General features: G+C 43.8%; 1 protein-coding gene across 1 annotated transcript in view; it reads right to left on the bottom strand.

Annotated features, from left to right (window-relative positions):
• Positions 1 to 19,182, bottom strand: part of SIL1 (SIL1 nucleotide exchange factor) — a 176,025-nt gene that overhangs the window by 100,948 nt on the left and 55,895 nt on the right. Inside the window, exon 5 of the mRNA XM_006923058.2 lies at positions 17,400 to 17,535. Within this exon, the coding sequence (XP_006923120.2) occupies positions 17,400 to 17,535 (136 nt within the window). The remainder of the gene's footprint in view (positions 1 to 17,399; positions 17,536 to 19,182) is intronic.

Here is a 19,182-nt window from a genome sequence, read left to right as displayed (position 1 = left end):
ATATATATATTTGGAATTCTTCTGTAAGAGAAATTTATATTTTCTCCATTCATTCTTTCAATAAAGCACTTGCTTATATGAATTTAGGCTCATATATATTTATTTTATGCTTCGGATTATAATCTAATACTACATTATTTGCTTTGTTGCTTAAATCATTCCAGCTTTGGCCATTGGAAGAGGATTTTGGCTTGAGTAATTGAAAGGACAGAGCTGCCAATAACTGAGATGAGGAAGGCTACAGGAGCTCAGTTTTAGATATATTAAGTTTGAGATGTCTATTAAACATCCACATAGAGGTATCTTGTAGGCAGAAAGATGAGTCTGGAGTTCAGAGAAGTATGGGCTGGAGATTAAAAAAAATCTGGCAGTCATCAGTATACAAATGTAAAGCCATTAAGCTAGATGAGATTACCAAGGGCATAAGTGTAGACAGAAGAGCAGAGGTCCTAAGACTGAGCCTAGAGGCACTCTGGCATTATGAGAAATCAAGGCCTTCTTACCCACCCTTTAATCAGAGACAAATGAGCAAGTCTCTTCCCATCCACTGTGTACCCAGTACTGCTCTAGAGCCCATAACTCTCAGGTCTTCCAGTACACAACCCTTGACTCTCATTCGCCTCCTTATAATTCCCACTTCCAATCTTCTTCTGTGCTGCTATGCAATTGGTCTCCACCATAAGACAGTTCTTACTGCCACCATCCCTTTGCAAGCAGTTCCTCCCACCTGGAAAAAACCCTTCCCATTCCACCTCAATGCCAGCTCTTTTACAAGCACCAATAGTGTCCTATCTTCTCTGAGTTTTATCCAACTACTCTGACTCATAATGACCTTCCTCCCCAAAGCAGCCAATCTCTGTCACACCTGCTATGTGTATGACTAGATATTTATCATTTATTGACCTGTGGGGCTAGTTAACTTTACCTATAAATAGCTTATATGTACTGCAGCCTCCTTTAAGGAGAACAACACCTCAGCCTTTTCTATTCCCAAACAGTCTGACATACGTACCTACCATATACCAAGAGCTTGATAAACGTGTATGGATTGTTTCATGTCAATTCGATTATCCAATCAGTCAGTAAAAGCTCTTTGAGGATAGGGATCTGTTTTGTACCTTTCTCTTATCTAGCACTGGGCTGGACACAGGTGGGCTGGCACTCAATATCTGCTTACCATCAGAGGTTGATGACAATGTCCCTGTCCCTGGGGATCCTACAGTCTTGGCACAAAACAATGAGAACACGTGTTCTGTGCTTGCTGCCCTGTCTCTCCTGATACCAGTTATTTCCTGGTCAAGGGAGAAGTACCCAGGGACCACAGAGAGAGGAAATCGCAGGGCATCTGATGTCAATGCAGAACAGGGATGAGAGATAATCAAAACCATGGTGTTATCTTAGCTCAGCTAAGAGGCTGTCCCAGATGAGATGCCGGGCAAAAGAATCATAAAACATGAGCACTTCTACATTGGCAAATCTCTTCTAAGAGCATAGGGTACATTATATATATGTATGTGGATATTCATTATAGAATTATCTATAACAATGAAAAACTAGAAACTACCTAAATGTAAAATAGTAATAATCAATTAATTTTGTATATTTATACAATTGATAAAGACCAGTGCCTGGACAATGTTCACTGGGTGCCTGACTATGTGCAGGAGGCTCTAGCTTTCAAAACTACAAAATTTAGTTCCCAGTTTCTAAAGAGAAAGTATCAGCCTCAAAATACTATGTACAGAATGACAGCACTTTTATAAAAACAACTGGAAGAATATAAGTCATAATGTTATCTTTATTATCTGGATAGTGGAATATGGGTGGTTTTATTATTTCCCTTCGTGCTTTTTCATGTTTTCTACGTTTTCTGCTTTGAAAACATATTACTTTGTCAGCAGGCCAAAAAAAAGCTATTTTCAAAACACACATGTAACAGCCAAATTCTCAACTCTCTAAGCATCTGACTGCTAGAAGGCTCCTACTTCTGATGTAAAATGCAAAAATCATAAGCCTATACCCTCCCCCGAGCCCCCTCACTCTCTACCCACACACCCAAGACAGAGAAAAAACAGTGACACTATAAGACTAACAGCTTCTTGAAGGAAAAATTTTATTTTGTTGATCTTTGGTTTCCCACCCCGGAGTTCTTAGTACCCTGTAAGGAATATATTTAGGTGCTCGGTAAACACAAAAGGGAAGGAGGAAGTGTGGTGAACTTATAAGGCACAGATGCCACTAATTCAATGGCATCACCTTACCCCTATGTGACACCCCTCCACCCTATCCCAGGTCTGGTCCCTTCCTCTCCTACCTCTAGGCATTGCACAGGTTGGCCAAGTAGCTTACAGAACAAACTGCTGACTTTGCATCATAGCATTCATCTTTTTTTTCCCTTTCCTTTCTCCCTCTTCTTAAAAGGTTATCTTGCCTTTCAGCTAGTTCAAATGTGCCGCACTGAACCTGTGTGACAGTCTGCAGAGAATCATTGAGAGAATGAATTTGAATAATAAAAGCTAGAACAAGGCAATACCTTGGAGAGAGTCTTGGTATAATACCTTCAATTTAGACCCTCATTTCAGTGGCTAATGCAGTCGTTGGAGACATTAGCCTAATTTTTGCCAGGAGAGTCCAGCAACACAGCAGTACTAAACACAGGCACAGAGGACTCTGCTCATCTCAGAGACAGAGTGCAGAGAATGAAATTAGCAGTGCTGCACTTATGGTGCAGAGGAAAGCAAACTCCCACTCCCTTCTCCCAATTCATCACCAACTATGTTTAAAATGAAAAATCATGTGTGTGGGAGTCAGCAAAAGCATGAAGTTCGAGGGAAGCTAAGACCCTTTAAGAGGCCCCTGTGGGGCACTTAGGGACTACGAGAAAGTTAATTTCAAAGGACGTTCATAAATGCATCCCTACAATAGAGTGTGTCATTGCTAAGCCCTATATGCTGCAGTTCTGGGAAGGCTCCAGAACCTGCCAGTAAGTCAGTTTGCAGAGGCCCGAAATGGGGAGGAAAGTCCACAAAGCACAGACTGGAAAGGGAAGCTCAGCTCCAGACACATCTACCTGGACTCAGAGGGCGGGCGAGGAGGGAATTCCTAAAACGAGAACTTCTCACTGGTTAGACTAAAAAGAATTTACATCTGGTCTGCTCCAGACTTGCCCTAAATTTCTCCCCATGTGGTCTATTCTCCTTGTTTCAGGAGCCAAGCATTTCAGGACCCTTTGCTTTCCTGTAACTTGTGTAGCTATGTGAAGAGGGGAACAGGAGCCTCAGAGGAAGCAACAGCAGGGAGCATTCTCTGCGGAGCTCACCACTACCTCCCAGACTGTGCCAACAGCTAGCTTAGCATGGGTCTCCCTGGCTGGCTAGGCTGAGAAAGGCACTCCTTTCTCTTGCTCTAACAGGTTGGTGGGTCAGCAGCCTCTCTCTGCCCCTACCAATTTCTCATTGTTTCTGGTCCCCCAAAGTCCTATTCTGCCCTCCACTCTGTTATCTTAGGTTCTTTTGACTTATCTAGGGAATGGGTGAGAAAAAGACAAAGTTTAACCAAGTCTTCATAGCCAAGGACTTCCAGGAACCCAATGCTTTTTCCTTTCCTCTCCCTCACCAGAGGGCAAAGGAGAGCACGATGTCACCAATAACTCACTCTCAACAGCATCATGGCCTCATCAACACTAGCCTAGAGGCTTCAATAACTTTAAGAGGGCAACACTGTAATGACGGACACAAAGACACCTATACGTCCAAGTGTGGAAGTGGAAGGGTAGGACTGCCAACCTTCTTCTTCAAATGGATTCCCATGCGGGGTCCAGTGTTTAAGGCCAAGGCAGTCTATGTTCTGCCTGTACTCAGCACAGTGGTAAGAATCCAGCAAGCACCGCAGGACTTGAATTGTTTCTACAGGTCTCTCTATAAGGTCCCTGAGATGTGAGAAACTGTCCCTTATACCTTTATAGATACTAAAGCACATCCCTACAGGAGAAGCGGGGGTTGCTTGGGAGGAAAAGCTGAAGAAATGAGAAGCTGGACACTCCAGACTCCGCCCAAGAGGCATATGCAATGAGGGGAGCAGTGAAGAAATAGGGAAGCATGACATGTTCTCCATACACATGGCCTGCCTGCCAAAATTTACTGGATGGCAAGAATCCTAGATCTGCGGGCGAGGGTTGAGTCATGTTGTAAATCTCCTTTTTCTAAGCAGCATGTGTAAAAAGTCCTCCATCTCAGGAAGGGAAAGTGGGGAAGAGGGGGGCAATATGTGGGGAAGGTGGTGGTCAGCAATTGGAAGCACAGATTTCATTCTAACACTAGAGCAGCCTCCTCAAATTACAAAGGGTCTATTCTGGAAGAAGCTAAGCGGGTTAGACTGTGGCTTTGGACAGAGTCAAAATACCACTGCCATGAAACCATATCATCGTAGTGTTGATAATTTCCCTGTAAAAAGCAAATCTTCCTATAACCGTAAATCAATCCTTCACTGCAATTTTAGAAATTTAAAAAAAAAAAAAAAAATCAGCTATTACCAGAAACTCTAACTGCTAGAAACTAGAAGCTGAGCTTCAGTATAATTAAGGGAGATTCTGAACAGTGCCCTGAGGCAGACCATACAAGAACAGGGTAGAAAGAAGTTATATACGCATAGAAAGCTCATTTAGGGAATAGGCTGTGCATAATGCAGACAGGCCCAGGAGTACAGACACTCCTTCCCTATGGCCAGCTGAAGCAGACTGTGAGCTGAGAAACTGGCAGATGGCTGCCCCAATGGCAACTGTGCACGCACCAATAGCCACCTCCTCCCGTCTACCCTTGAGCACAGGCTTAAGCTCCCATAATGGGTGAGGAGGGCCAGCAGACATTACCCTCAAAGAATAGTGCCCTTCCCTACAGAAGGTAAACATTTCCATCAGAAGGCAGACGCAATTTCTTTCTGTGCAGAGAAAAGGAGCCACAAACATAAAGTTACTCTTTCAAAAGAGACAGATGATCTCCATAAGCCAGCAGTGCCAAACCATCTGTAAAGGGTTTGCACATCCATCAGCACGAGTGGCTGGTGGGGAGGGGCAGGAGCATGGAAAGCCTACTTAGGGTACAGGACTCTCTGGCCTCAGACCACTTGTTATTTGATTGAACAGGCGCCCCGGGAGAGTGGAAACCTTTCCACTGGGGCTCTAGCCTGAGCAAAGGTGCAGCAAAGGTGTGAACTGGTGTTTCCAGCCCAGGTGCTCTCAATATTCCCAGTCCATACCCAAGGTCTGTCCACCTCAAGCCTCTGCATTCATAAGCCTTCAGGGGTAGTTTACTGTCCAATCTTGAGCCAGACTTCTCTCGCAACGCCATCCCCCTCCTTTTCTTTTTTAGTCACATATGACTAAAACAGAAATGACAGTTCACCAGTCTTATGCCTAAAATAACCGATAGAGAAATATGGCTTATGAACTCTTCATAATACAATACATAATTCAGAGCTCAGCCATTTGTCACACTATTGAGTAATCCAAACACATCCCAAGGGACTGACAATAAAATTTGTAAATCAATACCAAAAAGCAGTACATCTTAGTCACTGAGTTAGAATACAAAGAACATTTTTCTACATTGATTTTTTTAAAACTCACAAAATATGGGTTTCCAAGGGTAAAAACTTGTGAGGGAGTTGTGTGCTGGAATGAAAGATTTTATACTTTCCATACCTGCCCTCCCCCCCCAAAACCAACTTCAATGCAAAAATAAAAACTCCAAGATTCACATTCTCCCAATGATAATAATGGCTTTCTTCTCCAAACCCTGCTATTAGCATGACAGAGATGGCCACATCAGTCATAAGAAAAGCACATGTACCTTCTGCAAGAAGAGCAAGCAAAATACCTGCTTTATGCAAGAGAAAGGCACTTAAAACAAGAAAGAAAATGATAAATTATTGCAGAGCTGGGTTTGAACTTATTTTTCCTTCTGGATGATCAAACAGTGAGCATGAGTGTAAGGGTAGGCATCACAATCTGTAAACATTGCCATAGTGATTTGTGCTTAGATAGAAGTATAAAACAGGCAGAATTCATTTATAGTCCAAGGAACAGAAACAAGTGCTCTGGTCATTCAGCCCTGCAGAGTCCTACTGCCCAAATGAGTGGCCTCCTCCCCAAGCCCTCTAAGGCACCACTACAGAATCAGACTTAGGGTGTGTGTCTGTGTTGCTATCTGACCAATTATCTGCCTAGAGCAGACCTCTCCTCAGGATGCAGCAGGTATGCAGGGGCTAAAGAGGCGGGCATTTGGACTCCTTTGTAAGAGCTCTCCTGGAGTGACCTGGTGTGCATGGCTCTACCCTGAAGAGTTTCTCCTTTACCTAACAGGTCACTTAGTCACTTATTTTAACTTTTTATCTTGGAATAATTTTAGACTTAGAGAAAAGATGAAAAAAGACTACAGAGTTCCCATATACCCTTCACCTGACTTCCCCAATAGTAACATCTTACATAACCATAAAAATAAGAAATTAACATTGGTACAATAGTAGTAACTAAACTACAGACTTTATTCAGATTTCATCACTTCTTCCTTTAATATTCTTTTTCCTTTTCCAAAATCTAACTTAGATACCACATTGCATTTAGTTGTCATGTCTCCTTAAGTCTCCTCCGATTTGTGATATCTCCTCAGTCTTTGTCCTTCTTGACTTGGATATACTTGAAGAGTATTGGTCAATACCTCAAATTGGATTTGTCTGATATCTACTCATTTTTACTACAACAAAAACAACAGGAGCTAACATTTATCAAGCTATTACTATGCACCTGGCACTATAGTAGACACTTCATATGCTTACCTTATTTACTATTTAAAATAACCCTATGAGGTAGGCATTATTACTTTCCCTATTTTACAGATGATATTTCATTATAGGATATTTCATTAAACCTTAGTGGAATTAAGTAACTTGCCCAAGGCTATCCAGCTGTAAAAGGCAGAGCTAAGGTGTAAACCTGGGCAGACTGACTCTACAACACTGTACTATCTGTGTATTCAATGCACTGCAACAACCAATGCCAAAAAACAGCATGGATTCTCCCCTCTGTCATTCCCCTCTCTGAAGGGCATGTCTCTTAGAAGGGTATTCTAGACTTTTTCCCCCCCACAAAGGAGACAAACTAATCCACTTTAATTTCTAAGTTCTACCTATATAACTATAAATTTATTTCTCTTGACAAGAAACACCCTCCTGGTCTAAGGACAAAGAAGAAGCCATTGTTCTCCTGAGACCTCACTCCGAACTACTACCAGGCATATAGGAAATATATGAGCATGCAGGTGTGCTCAACTCAAGAGAACTCTCTTCCAAGGGCCTTTGCAAGTAGAGACATTGCGGTCACAGGACAAAAAAGAGAGAAAGAAAGAAAAAAAACAACCTTCTGAGGTTGCTTCTTTTCCACGTTGCCCAGAAATGTCCAATGATGGGTAACACAAGCTGGTACCTCCTTTTCAGCATTAAGTTCTTTGGGAAAGCTGAGGCACAACCCATTCATATAGCACATGGGGTGTGTGTCAAGGGGCAGGGCTGTGGGAGACAGGATGGGAAGAACTCCAGCTGCACTCCAGGATTTGTTTTTAATGCTTATGACTTTAGATCACTCAGTTCCATAGACTTGATTTTTCCTAAATCCCTTCTTAGGCAATGCTAATGTGTTTTTCCTCTCATTCTAACTGATCAGCAAAATATATGGCTGGAAGGATCGGCTTGGAAGTAATTTCTTTGATGCTGACAATTGAAAAAATATTCCCCAGCTACACACTCCACATATATCCACCCTTGTGACCTGCTACCTGGCTGCAGGTAGAGGTCACTAGAGCAAGGAAGTAAAGGAGGTAAAAGGGCAGGTAGCAAAGGAGGGAAGAAGGAAGAACTGAGAGCACCAAAAGGCAGAAGAGAGAAAAAAATAGAAATGAGAGGAAGAAGAAAGGGAAGGAGAGAGGAAGGGAGGACATTTTGTTCAAACTGAGTCACTACAGGACCAAGACACTCACTGACATACATAAGCAGTGTTAGATGATGCCAATAAATAGTGAAAAGACTCAGCCTTCCTTAGATTTGTCTTTCTCTTACTTCTCCCCATTTCCCTTCACCCCCAAAGTGTACCCCACAATCCCATCATTAAGATGGACTCTTGTAAATCAAACATTTCATCTGGTTACCCCTATTACTGCCAGCTTTGTGCAAGAAAGAACCCCTCTCTTTTGAAACCTACCATTCTATACCTAACACTCCAAGGTATCTTCAGCTAGCTATTTTGTTCAAATATTGGAGGTTGAAATGCTAATGGTCTTTAGGGAACAATTCTTCCAACTTCTCCATCTGCAGTCTAAGCCAGTGGAAATCTAAAGCCAGTTTACAGCCCTCAGATTACACTGCACACAGGGCTACTTACTCCACTGTGTTTAGGGAAATCTGGATCTACCCTTAAGATCCAAAGGTCTAACCTAGAAAATGAAGACAAGGCAGCTTGGATAATTCTGTAACCTCATGAATAATTTCCCCCAAAATTCACATTATTTTGTTCCCACATAGACCTCAAATAATACCACTTTCAAATAACGATCCTGCAGTTTCTATCTTTAGAAGAAAGGCAATCTTAGGAAAAGCAATGGGATCTGAGGCTCCTTCACTGACTAACCACAGGCTCCAAAAGAGACCCTGAGAAGTTGTAACTACTCCTTCATGGAGCACCTTGAAGCTCCCCTTAAATAATGTACACAAAAGCACCAAGCACAAGAGACCTTCTCCCAAAATATTAGTTTTTCCCACCTCTCTAACAGCTAGAGTTTCTGGGTCCTATTCTGCTTCAGCCATTCTTGGCCATGAGATACTCGGCAACCTCTTCACTCTCTGTCCAAAAGTGTGAATTGGCAAAACCAGGATAACATAATGGAGATTAACAAAGTGATGTTAATGCAAAATTTAGGGGGCTGCTGGGGTGAGAGATAGGGAGGTTTTTTTTCCTAGGGGGGCGGGGGAACACCTTTACAAATATACCATACTATCATTCCATAAAAACTCACCTCTGCCCAGATAAACTAATTACAGCCACGGATAATCAAATCGGAAAACTTTTTAATCCAAAGAAATGGTTCCCTCCTTTCAAACAACTGCATTATACAAATCAGCAATAGACTATTCTGGAATTAACAAAATGAAACTACAACTCAATCTTTGTTTACCCAAATCAACACATTATGGGGAATAAGGCAAGATCAACAACCTAGTAGTTTATGAATAACAACAAAATAAAACCTTAACATGAACAGAAATACAATCAGCCTGATTAGAGCACAAGCAACTAAAGGCTTACAAGAGAGACTCCTGCACATGAGCTCTGCTTCATTCAGGTTCTTCTCAGGCCTGCCTAGCAGATCAGTGGCTAGTAGGGTGTCACTCCCACTCTGACCTTGGGCATTACCAGGGGCCTCCAAGAGTCTTGATGTTCTGTTTCAGAAGAGGGAAAGTTAGAGCAGATTCAGAAGAGCTTCTGTTAAAGCTCTCTAGTTTGCCCCACAGGCCTGCTAGACAAAGGTCTCCCTCACCAATCCCAAAGACAATCCAAAAGTCCCCATAATGATCTATTAGTCCTCACATTCCAGCTATCCACTGTCCAAGGCTCAGACTGCTCCAGAATGTCACCAAACCCACTGACCCTGGACACCATAAAGTCAAAATATCAGGTATCAAATGGAGCCTTCCTGATGCTCAGCAATGCTTAGTTCTGACCTCTTGATTATCTAAGCACCTTCCTCACAGTGGTTCTTCCTAACCTTTCAGTCCTCAAGCATCCACTTGAATCCTCCTCTTTCATCATCCAAGGTAGAAGCCCCATCCTTGGCTTGGCTCAGAAAACTGAAGACATCTGATGGAAGCTTCCTTGATTTCCCTCTACACCTCTCCCACTTTTCCTTGTCTTCTTCTAGCCTTTGCTTCTAATTTCCAAGGCTCATCATATTCACAAGGCCAAGACTTTCCATCTGCCACCTAAACAATTTTGCCTCATCAATGATCTCCTCTCTGGAATTTCAAATCTGTCAACACAGCTTCCTTTCCCCTCTGCCTTCCAATATACACAAAAGCTCTCTCTACTAAACTTCAATGACCCTGCCTCTAGGAAATCTTTTCTTCAGGACCCCTTCTTTGTGTTCTCACAGAGTTATATTCCTGTCCGGGGGTTCTCCTCCACCATAACCACAGACAGGCAAGGCTCTGTCAATGCCCACCATAGTATCTCCCACATCAAGCACTATACCTGAAAATACTACAGGAGTTCAATAAATGTAATATGAAATAAACAAGTTTTTTGATGTGGCTATCTCTGAAATTACCATTTTATTCTCCCACTTATTCTCAAACCTTTCATTTCCTTGCCTCCCATTCACAGCATGGCCCCTGACAAGACTCAATTACACACTCAGAGCTTTTACATCTTCAGATCTACTGCCTTGTCAGTTCTCCTCCTTACCTTCCCTCCCTCCTATCGCTCCCCTATGCTGCCCACCACCACCGCACCATGATTTTTCTACAGATCCCTGCCTCTCCAGGCAGGTAACAGTTATATTCACTTTTATGTCTCTGTTCATGTCATCCCCCCTCCACTCATGCTTCCTACCTGTCCTCTTTATCTAGTCAAATATTACCTCCGATTAAGTTACCTCCTATTAGTTCCTACCTCCAGTGCTGTTACAAAACTAAGAATGGAACAGGTTCTAGAAAAGAGCTTCTCTTTCCAGCTCCAAGACAGCCCTTGAGAGCTATTTCCAGTCCTAGCTAGTCCCAACTTGGAGATAGCTTGGATAGTCTTAGCCAGCAGGGTGAGAGGCCAATATTAGAGAAAGAAGGGAAGTCAGGGCTACACAGATTGTCTGAACTAAAGCCAAGCCCTGGGCATGAGGGCTGGAACTGGTTTTGGCAGCTAATTTTCCATTATCCCTACTCCAGTCTAAGTTTTTCATTGCAGCCAGTCTGGGCATATGATTTTTGAGAGCTGAGGCTATGCCACTCTGCTAAGTATTCTTTATTAAACTTCAGAAAGAACAGGTGAATGGAGGAGGCAGAGGAAGAGGAGGATAGGGGCCTAGAATGAGCATTAAGCATACAAATGCCTGTTAGAAAGCGTACGGCCAACAGCTGCTATCCATTACTACCCAAGTCCACAGATTGCAAACTGGACCCTGGCCTGCCACATCCAGGTAATAAAGGCCAAAGCCCAGGCAGAGATACTCTGGTGCCAACATGGAGCTCAGCCAGCTCGTCTCAAAGTGGCCTCAGCCTTGGCAGTGGCTGCCACAGAGGTCACAGGCCTTCCTGCCCTGGCCTCTACCTATTACCCCGAGGGGTATGAGATTTGGCTGCTAAGGAGCAGAGGTTAGCCATCTAGTGAGAACCCCACATATGGGAAATGAGGTCTCTCTGAAGAGACCTAAACTGTCCACATGCATTGCATCCTTCTCTCCCAATACTGGGTAATTTGGAGCCTCAAAAATTGCTCCTACAGGCCTCAAGAGGCCTGGCATCCTGCTATGCCCCAAGCAATTCCCTTAACTCAATTACCAAGAGCAAAGGAGATACTCAGAGTGGAGAATGATGAACAAAGGCTGGGAGGTAGCAATAATGGAGGAAATGGGCCAGAAGTATAGGAGGAGAGGAACAAATGAAGTTCTCAAGGAATCCCCAGAAGACTTGAAAGACTTTAAAGTGGGAGGAGAAAGCATTGTGCAGAAAAAGATAGCATCAAAAATAAGCTTTTTTGAACACCTCATCCAAAAAAGTTGCTAGGGACAGCAACTTATGTCTTCAAAAGAGGAAACAGACTATCCCAACGCCACACGAAAACCATACTGTTTCTTCTATCCAGGCCCTGCTCCACATTTCCAGCACTGCACTTGAGTGAGGGTAAATGATCATCCGACAGAGGCCACATGCTATACCCTCCCTCAGGCCGTTACCTCCTGGTGACAGACAAAAAATCCAACTGCACCACTCTGATGAGCCACAAGAGCTTAGGTATGAACACCCACGGCTCATGGGCCTAAAGGGGTATGTGTGTGTATGCTTGTGTGTAAAGGATGGGATAGGAGCAGGTATACTCTTGGGGACCATCTTGGAGAATGAGAGGACCCATAAGGAAGATCCCTCCAGACTAGGGGATAAAGGGAGCACTGGGGATGTGGCAGAATGCACTGAGAGCTTTGCCCTTTGGTCCTACCTCAATTGCAACCTGTGATATAAAATATATTTGGTCTTTATCCCCCAGTTCCTGGAAGAGAGTTCCTAAAAGCTAAGTGATAGAAGTATCTTTTTTTCATCCTGAGTTTATGTTGATGAGATGACTTTTGGTGAGTGGCATTTAGATAACTTTAAAATGGAGGCTGGTCACCAGAAAGACCAAGCCATGATTAGAGGGCTGGAACTTTTAGCTCCATCCCCGTTCTACCACGGAGGGAAGAGGGGCTGTAGATTGAGTCGCCAATAGCCAATGGTTTATCAATCATGCCTAAGTAACTAAGCCTCTAAAAAAGCCCCTAAACAACAAGGTTGAGAGAGCTTCTGGGTTGGTGAACACACAGAAGTGCTGGGAAGGTGGCGTTCCCAGAGAGGGCATGGAAGCTCTACACCTCTTCCCCCATATCTTACCCTATCCATCTCTTCCACTTGGCTGTTCCTGAGTTGTACCCTTAACAATAAATCAGTAAACATAAGTAAAGTGTTTTTCTGAGTTCTGCAAGCTATTCTAGCAAATTACTGAACCTGAGAAGGGTGTCGTGGAAACCCCCAACTTACAGCTGGTCTGTCAAAAAAGTACAGGTGGCCTGGAACTTGCAACGCATCTGAAGTACTGGCAGGGACATTACGCCATTAAACTGTGCGATGTGACACTAAGTCCAGGTAGATAGCATCAGGATGGAAGTAAACTGCTGGTCATCCAGTTGGTGTCAGAGGACTGAGTAATCACACAACCCATCCAAGTTGCAAACAGCCAAAGGCCTCACAAACAATCCTGCAGAATCACCCAGACCAGAGGCAGGTGCTCCTTCAGACAGATGTCCAGGCCTGCAGGAAATCAGACTCCTCTTTTAAATACTTGAAACAGAGTAGTTGGTCTACTATAAATGAGGTTTTTAAAATTCAGTTCCCTCCTATTGCTCATGCAGATCTGAAATGATCTGACCAGATGGCTGGTGCTCTATAATTCTTGGATTGCTCTCATCAGTTGTTGATGATTTGGGTTTTTTTTCCGCCACCACCCCTCCCCCACTCTCATATAAACGTGTTCCTGCACAGGCTTCCTGCATGCTCCCATCAAGTAGGCAGGCTCTTTGAACTAATGCTAGTATTTCAGAGGTTCTCACAGCCCCCTGGAAGTCAGCTTAGGTCAATAATGAGCATCAGGTTTGAGCTGCCCTGAGTCCACTTTGGGTCAACACGCAGCACTGGCTAATTGGCAGCACAAGGGGACCCTTTGCCCAGGCTGCCTTGTTGCCTTCATTTCTCCTTCAGGTCCCCAAGGAAAAGGAGGCAGCAAAGGTATATTTTTTCAAATGACAACTATAACCACTTATTGAATATTTCCTATGTGCCAGGCCCTGTGTGAAACATTTTACATATGTTAATCTTATTTCAATCTCAACTCATTCCTATGAAGTATTTTCAACCCTATTTTCAGATGAGGAAACTAAGGTTCACAGATTCTAATCAAAGAGACCAAGACCACATAACTCAAAAAGAGAACTAAAGGGTTGGAGGTATATCATAAAATTTGACTCACTGCTCTACCGAGATTTCAGGGATAGAGAGAGAAGGCCCTTCCCATACCCCGCCTTTATGCCCTCACTGAACACAAGACACTTCCACCAGAATAACCAAAACATTTTGGTGCCTTTTTCTATATTGTTATCCTCTGTGAAACTATGAGCTGCTGGAAGGCAGAGATCATGTCCCATTTGCTACCCAGACAGACAGTATGGTACCATGGTTAGGAGCTCAGGCTTAGGGTCAAAGCTAGGGTTGAATTCTGACTCTACCAGTTATTAGTTGTTTGACTAAGTCAGTTCTCCTGAGGTTCAGTTTTGTCTATAAAAATGAGAGTAGTTATAGCACCTGCCCTCAAAGAATTCCTGGCACAGTCGAAGCTCAGTAAATGTGAGCTATTGTCTATATCTCTGACTACCAGTACAGTACCTGGCACAAAATAGGATCTCAGAAAATGCTCGGGGAACAGAAGTACCACCATACATGGCTGTGACCAGCTTTCTATAATAACAAGTGCACAGGCACAGTATCCTAGATTTCAGGGGTTCTCAGCCACAGGGCAAATTCCTGAGTTCCCTGCCCAGGACCCACAGGATCTGCCAGCAAACAGCTTTCCTCTGCTTGCTTGTGAACAGCTGATGCTGAATCCACACTCAAATGCTTGCTGTGCCTCCATAAGGTGAGACAGATCCCAAAATAAACCAGGAGAGAGAGAGAGACAAGAAAATCACTTCTAGGAACAAGAGGCTCACGGTAAGAATGCTGACAGTAGCAACAGAGGCAGGCAGATTTCAGAATAGTGACCTGCAACTCATCCAGGGCTGAGTGGCTAGGGCCTAATTCCCACCTGTCCTGATGGGAAGGCCCATGAAGTCATGGGTTGGTCTCTGATATTCCAACCCATGACTGAATTCTCCCTTCAAATGAACCCAAACCAGGTACCCCAGTATCTCCTTCTTAGAGGCCTGGGGACAACAGAGCTGAGGTCCTCCCTTCAGATATCTGATGAGGACAGAAGGTACTGAACTGGGGTCAACACTTTGCCATTTTCTGAAAAATGCCCAAAAGATACACCACCATCTTCCTGTGTCATGTCCCTGACTCTCAGGTAGAAAATGCCGTACTATCTCCTTCTGCTCTCTCATCAAAATTCTCTGTGAAGGGAGAGCATTATATGATCAGGGAACTCATTTCTTCTCACCAGAAGTTCCCTTCCCTACCTAAGGAAAGAAATGACAGGAAGGCTACACCTTCACTGGTATTTAATTCCACAATCAAGTTGAACGAGTAGAACAAATGAAAATTCTACCACTTAAAATCGGAATTGCTGTGTACTGATTGATGTCTTCATGTCAAGAACCCTCACAACAGTCTCTGCAACAGGAAGGGCAAGACATTTCCCCCACATCACCAACAGAGAAAATGAAGGGCAGCAGAATTCAGTGACTTGTCCAAGATCTCCTAAGTAGTAAAGCTATGATTTGAACCCAGAACTGCTGTGTCTAAAGTCTGTCCTCTTATTCACTAAGTTATACTACCTCCCCATTTATCTACCCATCAAACAAGTTCTCAGGACTGACTATATTTCTTTAATCTTTAAGTAGCTGTGTTGGAAGCTCCCAGCCAGCATTTAGAGTGTGGAGAACTAAATATTATACTTTGGCAAGTGCCAGCTATTCACACAGACCACTAAGAGATCAATTTCCCATCCACAGACATACAAAACTTTCTTGATATATACACAGAACACCTCAATCTGATACCTGGGCCTAAAAGAGCCTTGCCTGCCCCGACTGGTCTGACTCCCCAGCCCCCAGACTCAGAACCATCCTACATCAGACACTGAGGCCAGCACAAGGCCCTCACCAGTCCTACTTTGGGAGTGAGTATAGGCAACTAACACTTAAGATGGGGCAGGGCACAACTGGAACTAGAGTTGCTTTGCCCCTGAATTGTGGGGCCTGTGTCTGTACTCAACTGCAACACACCAGGCTTTGGGACAGCTTCAGGGGAATCTGGAGAAGAATTTATGGAGGGCTCTTAAGAAACTAGAAGGCATTAAGTTAAATGTAAAAGTCAGTATTCCACTCTAATTCTCCAGGAGGCACTCAGAGCCCTCAACCTGCCCTTGTCATATATGCTCTGGCTCTCCCTCCCCAAGGCTACAGAGAGGGGCTCTTTGCTTAGCCATTAACAGCAGCCCCACTGGCCAGAAGGTCAGGCAAGAGCCCTGGGTCAGAACTTCCTCGCTTATTCTGCAGTTTGGACCTTGAAAGGTGCCACAAGAAGCGAGGGAGCACAGGACATTGCTCCATTAGCTCCAGGCACTTATCTGGTTTAAAGCGGTACAAGCACTTTTAACCACCTAAAATCAGTGGATACAGCCCATGTCTTCTACTCCCCACTCCTGAGAACTCTTCTAGTTTGAGTTCTAAAGAACCAGGGGCTCAGTTCTCAGGGAAGCTAGGGGAGGGGAGCGAGAGGTTGGATCTGCTTATCCAATACCTCTGTTCCTAAAACCTCCCTCTACCCAACACCATTAGCTCCTACTTGGCTTCCTTGGTGCCTCATCATTCCTGTGTGGTAGCAACTACCTGTATGCAAGTCCAGCAGGAGTGATATTACAACCAGAAAGTTGGCTGACACAGCAAATGCTGCCCTGCCAGCACATCAGCAATGGGGGCAGTGAGGACATAGTGATGACTATCGGCAAGGAGCTGATGAAACTACACTATGGCAGCTGCCAGGGCTTGCCATCTACCCTACCACAGTGTAGAACACAAACAGCCTACTCCTGAGAACAAGCCCAAGTGTCACCATAGTGGGGCTCTAGCCAAGGATAGCTGGGACCAGAAAGACCAGGGAGAGGAAGGTAGGTCCAGACTCTGGGGGCAATGACATAGGACAAATTAGCTGAATGACATAGGTCAAGTTATATAACTTCTCCGAGCCTCGATGTTTTCATAAGAAAAAAAATAATAGTTCCTATTACTGTGAATACTGAACAAAACTATGTACATGAAGCACGTAACTGTATGTGAATATAGTAAACCCTCCATAATTGCTGGTTACTTTCATTATTATTTTAAGCCCTGGGACCAAGCTCATAAAAGGGTTAGAAAGTTGTTCTTCTGAGGATGTCCCATTTAAAAACCAGGCCAGGACGAGCCCCTATTTCTTGGCACAGGTTCCTTTAGCAAAAGAACCCTCCTGCCCTGCACTGCTGCTCAGGACTCTCCTGTGAACAATATTTCAGCAGCACTGAGCAGAGCAGAGGAGCCCAAAATAGCATTTGCAGAACGAGGCACATGTCACTGCCTCTCCTGTGCTTCAGAAGTGTAAGGAAAGAAAGTTTTCAATCACTTGCTCAGAAAGCTTGGCCACCCACCACCTGCATTCCTTCCAGGGCACTCAGACACTGCAATCTCTGTTCTGCAGGAAAATGAAGGTCCCTGAGCCCTGTAAGAGCAACCACCACTCTGATGGACCACATTGTTCCCTCTAGCAGGGCAAAGAGTGGTTGCTCCTTCAGAGTAGCCCTGTGGTGACAAAGGACATATGCAATTTGAATTCAGAGTGTTTCATAGGGACAGGGCTGGGCTTGGTACCTGGCCGAAGGGCCTGCCACTCATGGGTCGGGTGAAACACATTCAGAACCTCGGGGTCCAGCTCCTCCTCTGCTGTGGTTTCCTTTCTCTCTGTTTCTTTGGTGCTGCTCCTCTCTGGGTAGGTCAGTGCAAACTCCTTCAGAGAAAAGAAAACACAGGGCATGACCAACCACAGCTAAGCACCAGGCAAATAGAAAATGATCTAGGGTGGTACTCTCCCCACTTCTAGGCCCCACCTCCCCTCCTCAGCCATGTTTGGACCTTTCGCAAGAATAGCTTCATAACCAGCATGCATGGGGCAATATGGTTAAATGGACACAGCATATGTTATACGTATGTGGCACTTTTGTATATAAATAAGGAAAAAGTTCACAAAGTTCTATATTACCTCCAGGGGATTAAGGGAACACACTGAGGTTGGCAAAAGGAGACAATAAGAGCCTTTTACTTTTTACTTGATATGCTACTACACTGTTTGATATTTAAAACTCATACCTATTACTCTTACAATTAAAAAAAGAATATATTTATAAAAGTAAAAACACATATAAACAGGAGAATAAGGTCTCAAATGGCCACCCCAGATGTACAAAAGCTAGCAGCTGAGGCCCGCTTGATTCCTAAGCAGACTAGCAGGGCACAGTAAGGACCTGGCCATCCCCCCAGGTGCCTATGGGACATAAATGACTACTTGGGACATTCCAGACCATGTAGAAAATGGTGTAAGTGGGAAGCTGGGAGTCCAGCTGGGCTGAGGAAGGAAGAAGCCCAGCCTGGAAACCTCTTCTTAAAATCTGTTTCCTTCTATCCCATGGAGAACATGGAGAATTAATGAGATGGTGTCAGTAGAGCACTTTGAGCTCAGAAGACAGAGATGCAAGATAAATACAAAGTATTATTCATTTTGCTCCTCCTCAGCCTCCCATCCTTCCAGTCCCATTTTTAAACCTGTTCTTGCATAAAAGCAGTAAGGCCTCAGGAAACTGGAACCAGAGGGTTCCAGAGCTCTGGAAAATTATATTTGGGAAAGCAAGAAGGAACCCACACTAGCATACCGGGAGGTTATTTTCCTCTACCTCCCAATTCTTCCCCTAAAAACAGTAAGTATAATCATAGATTCCTCCTATGAACCCAAATCTATACTAAGTACTTTACATAGACCTCATTTTGGTTCCCAATGATTCTAACTTTGCATAGGAGTTAACAAAGCATCTCTTTCAAGTAGTGCTCCAGCTCCAAATAGGTATCGCCACCTGCCTGAGTCCCTTAGGGTCTGATCTTTAATTAACTGTCCGAGGAAAGGTTAAGAAGTTAAGGCGTTGGTGATAACAGTGTAAAGCCCCTCCAAGGATTTTCACATTTTAACAAGAAATAAAGGCATGAAATTCAGATGGCAGGATTTCCTATCTTGTTAAGAACCAGTAAGGAAAATATCTTGGGCAAGAAAAGGCCTTCAAATCATGTCACAAGTAATGAGGGGCACTGACTACAGCATAATAGGTAAGAACTCAAGCTCTGCATCAGATAATCTAAAGTTCAAATATCAGTTTCTTGTGGCTCTAGGAAACTTACTCAACTTTCTAAGCCTCAGTCTCCACATATGTAAAGCAGAGATAATAACATCTAACTCATACATTAGATAAAACACTACCTTGTAAACCACTAGCCCTGCATACACAGTAGCTGTTACTCTTACAAAGACAGTCATAGGTTCTGGGTTGGATGAGTCTGTGCTGTGACATCCAACAGAGACTATACAATATGGTATCACTTAGGCAGGTCA

This window comes from Pteropus alecto, unplaced genomic scaffold (genome assembly GCF_000325575.1).
Source record: "Pteropus alecto unplaced genomic scaffold, ASM32557v1 scaffold78, whole genome shotgun sequence".
NCBI lineage: Eukaryota > Metazoa > Chordata > Mammalia > Chiroptera > Pteropodidae > Pteropus > Pteropus alecto.
The sequence above is the reverse complement of the archived record's forward strand: the minus strand, read 5'-3'. Positions and strand labels throughout refer to the sequence as shown.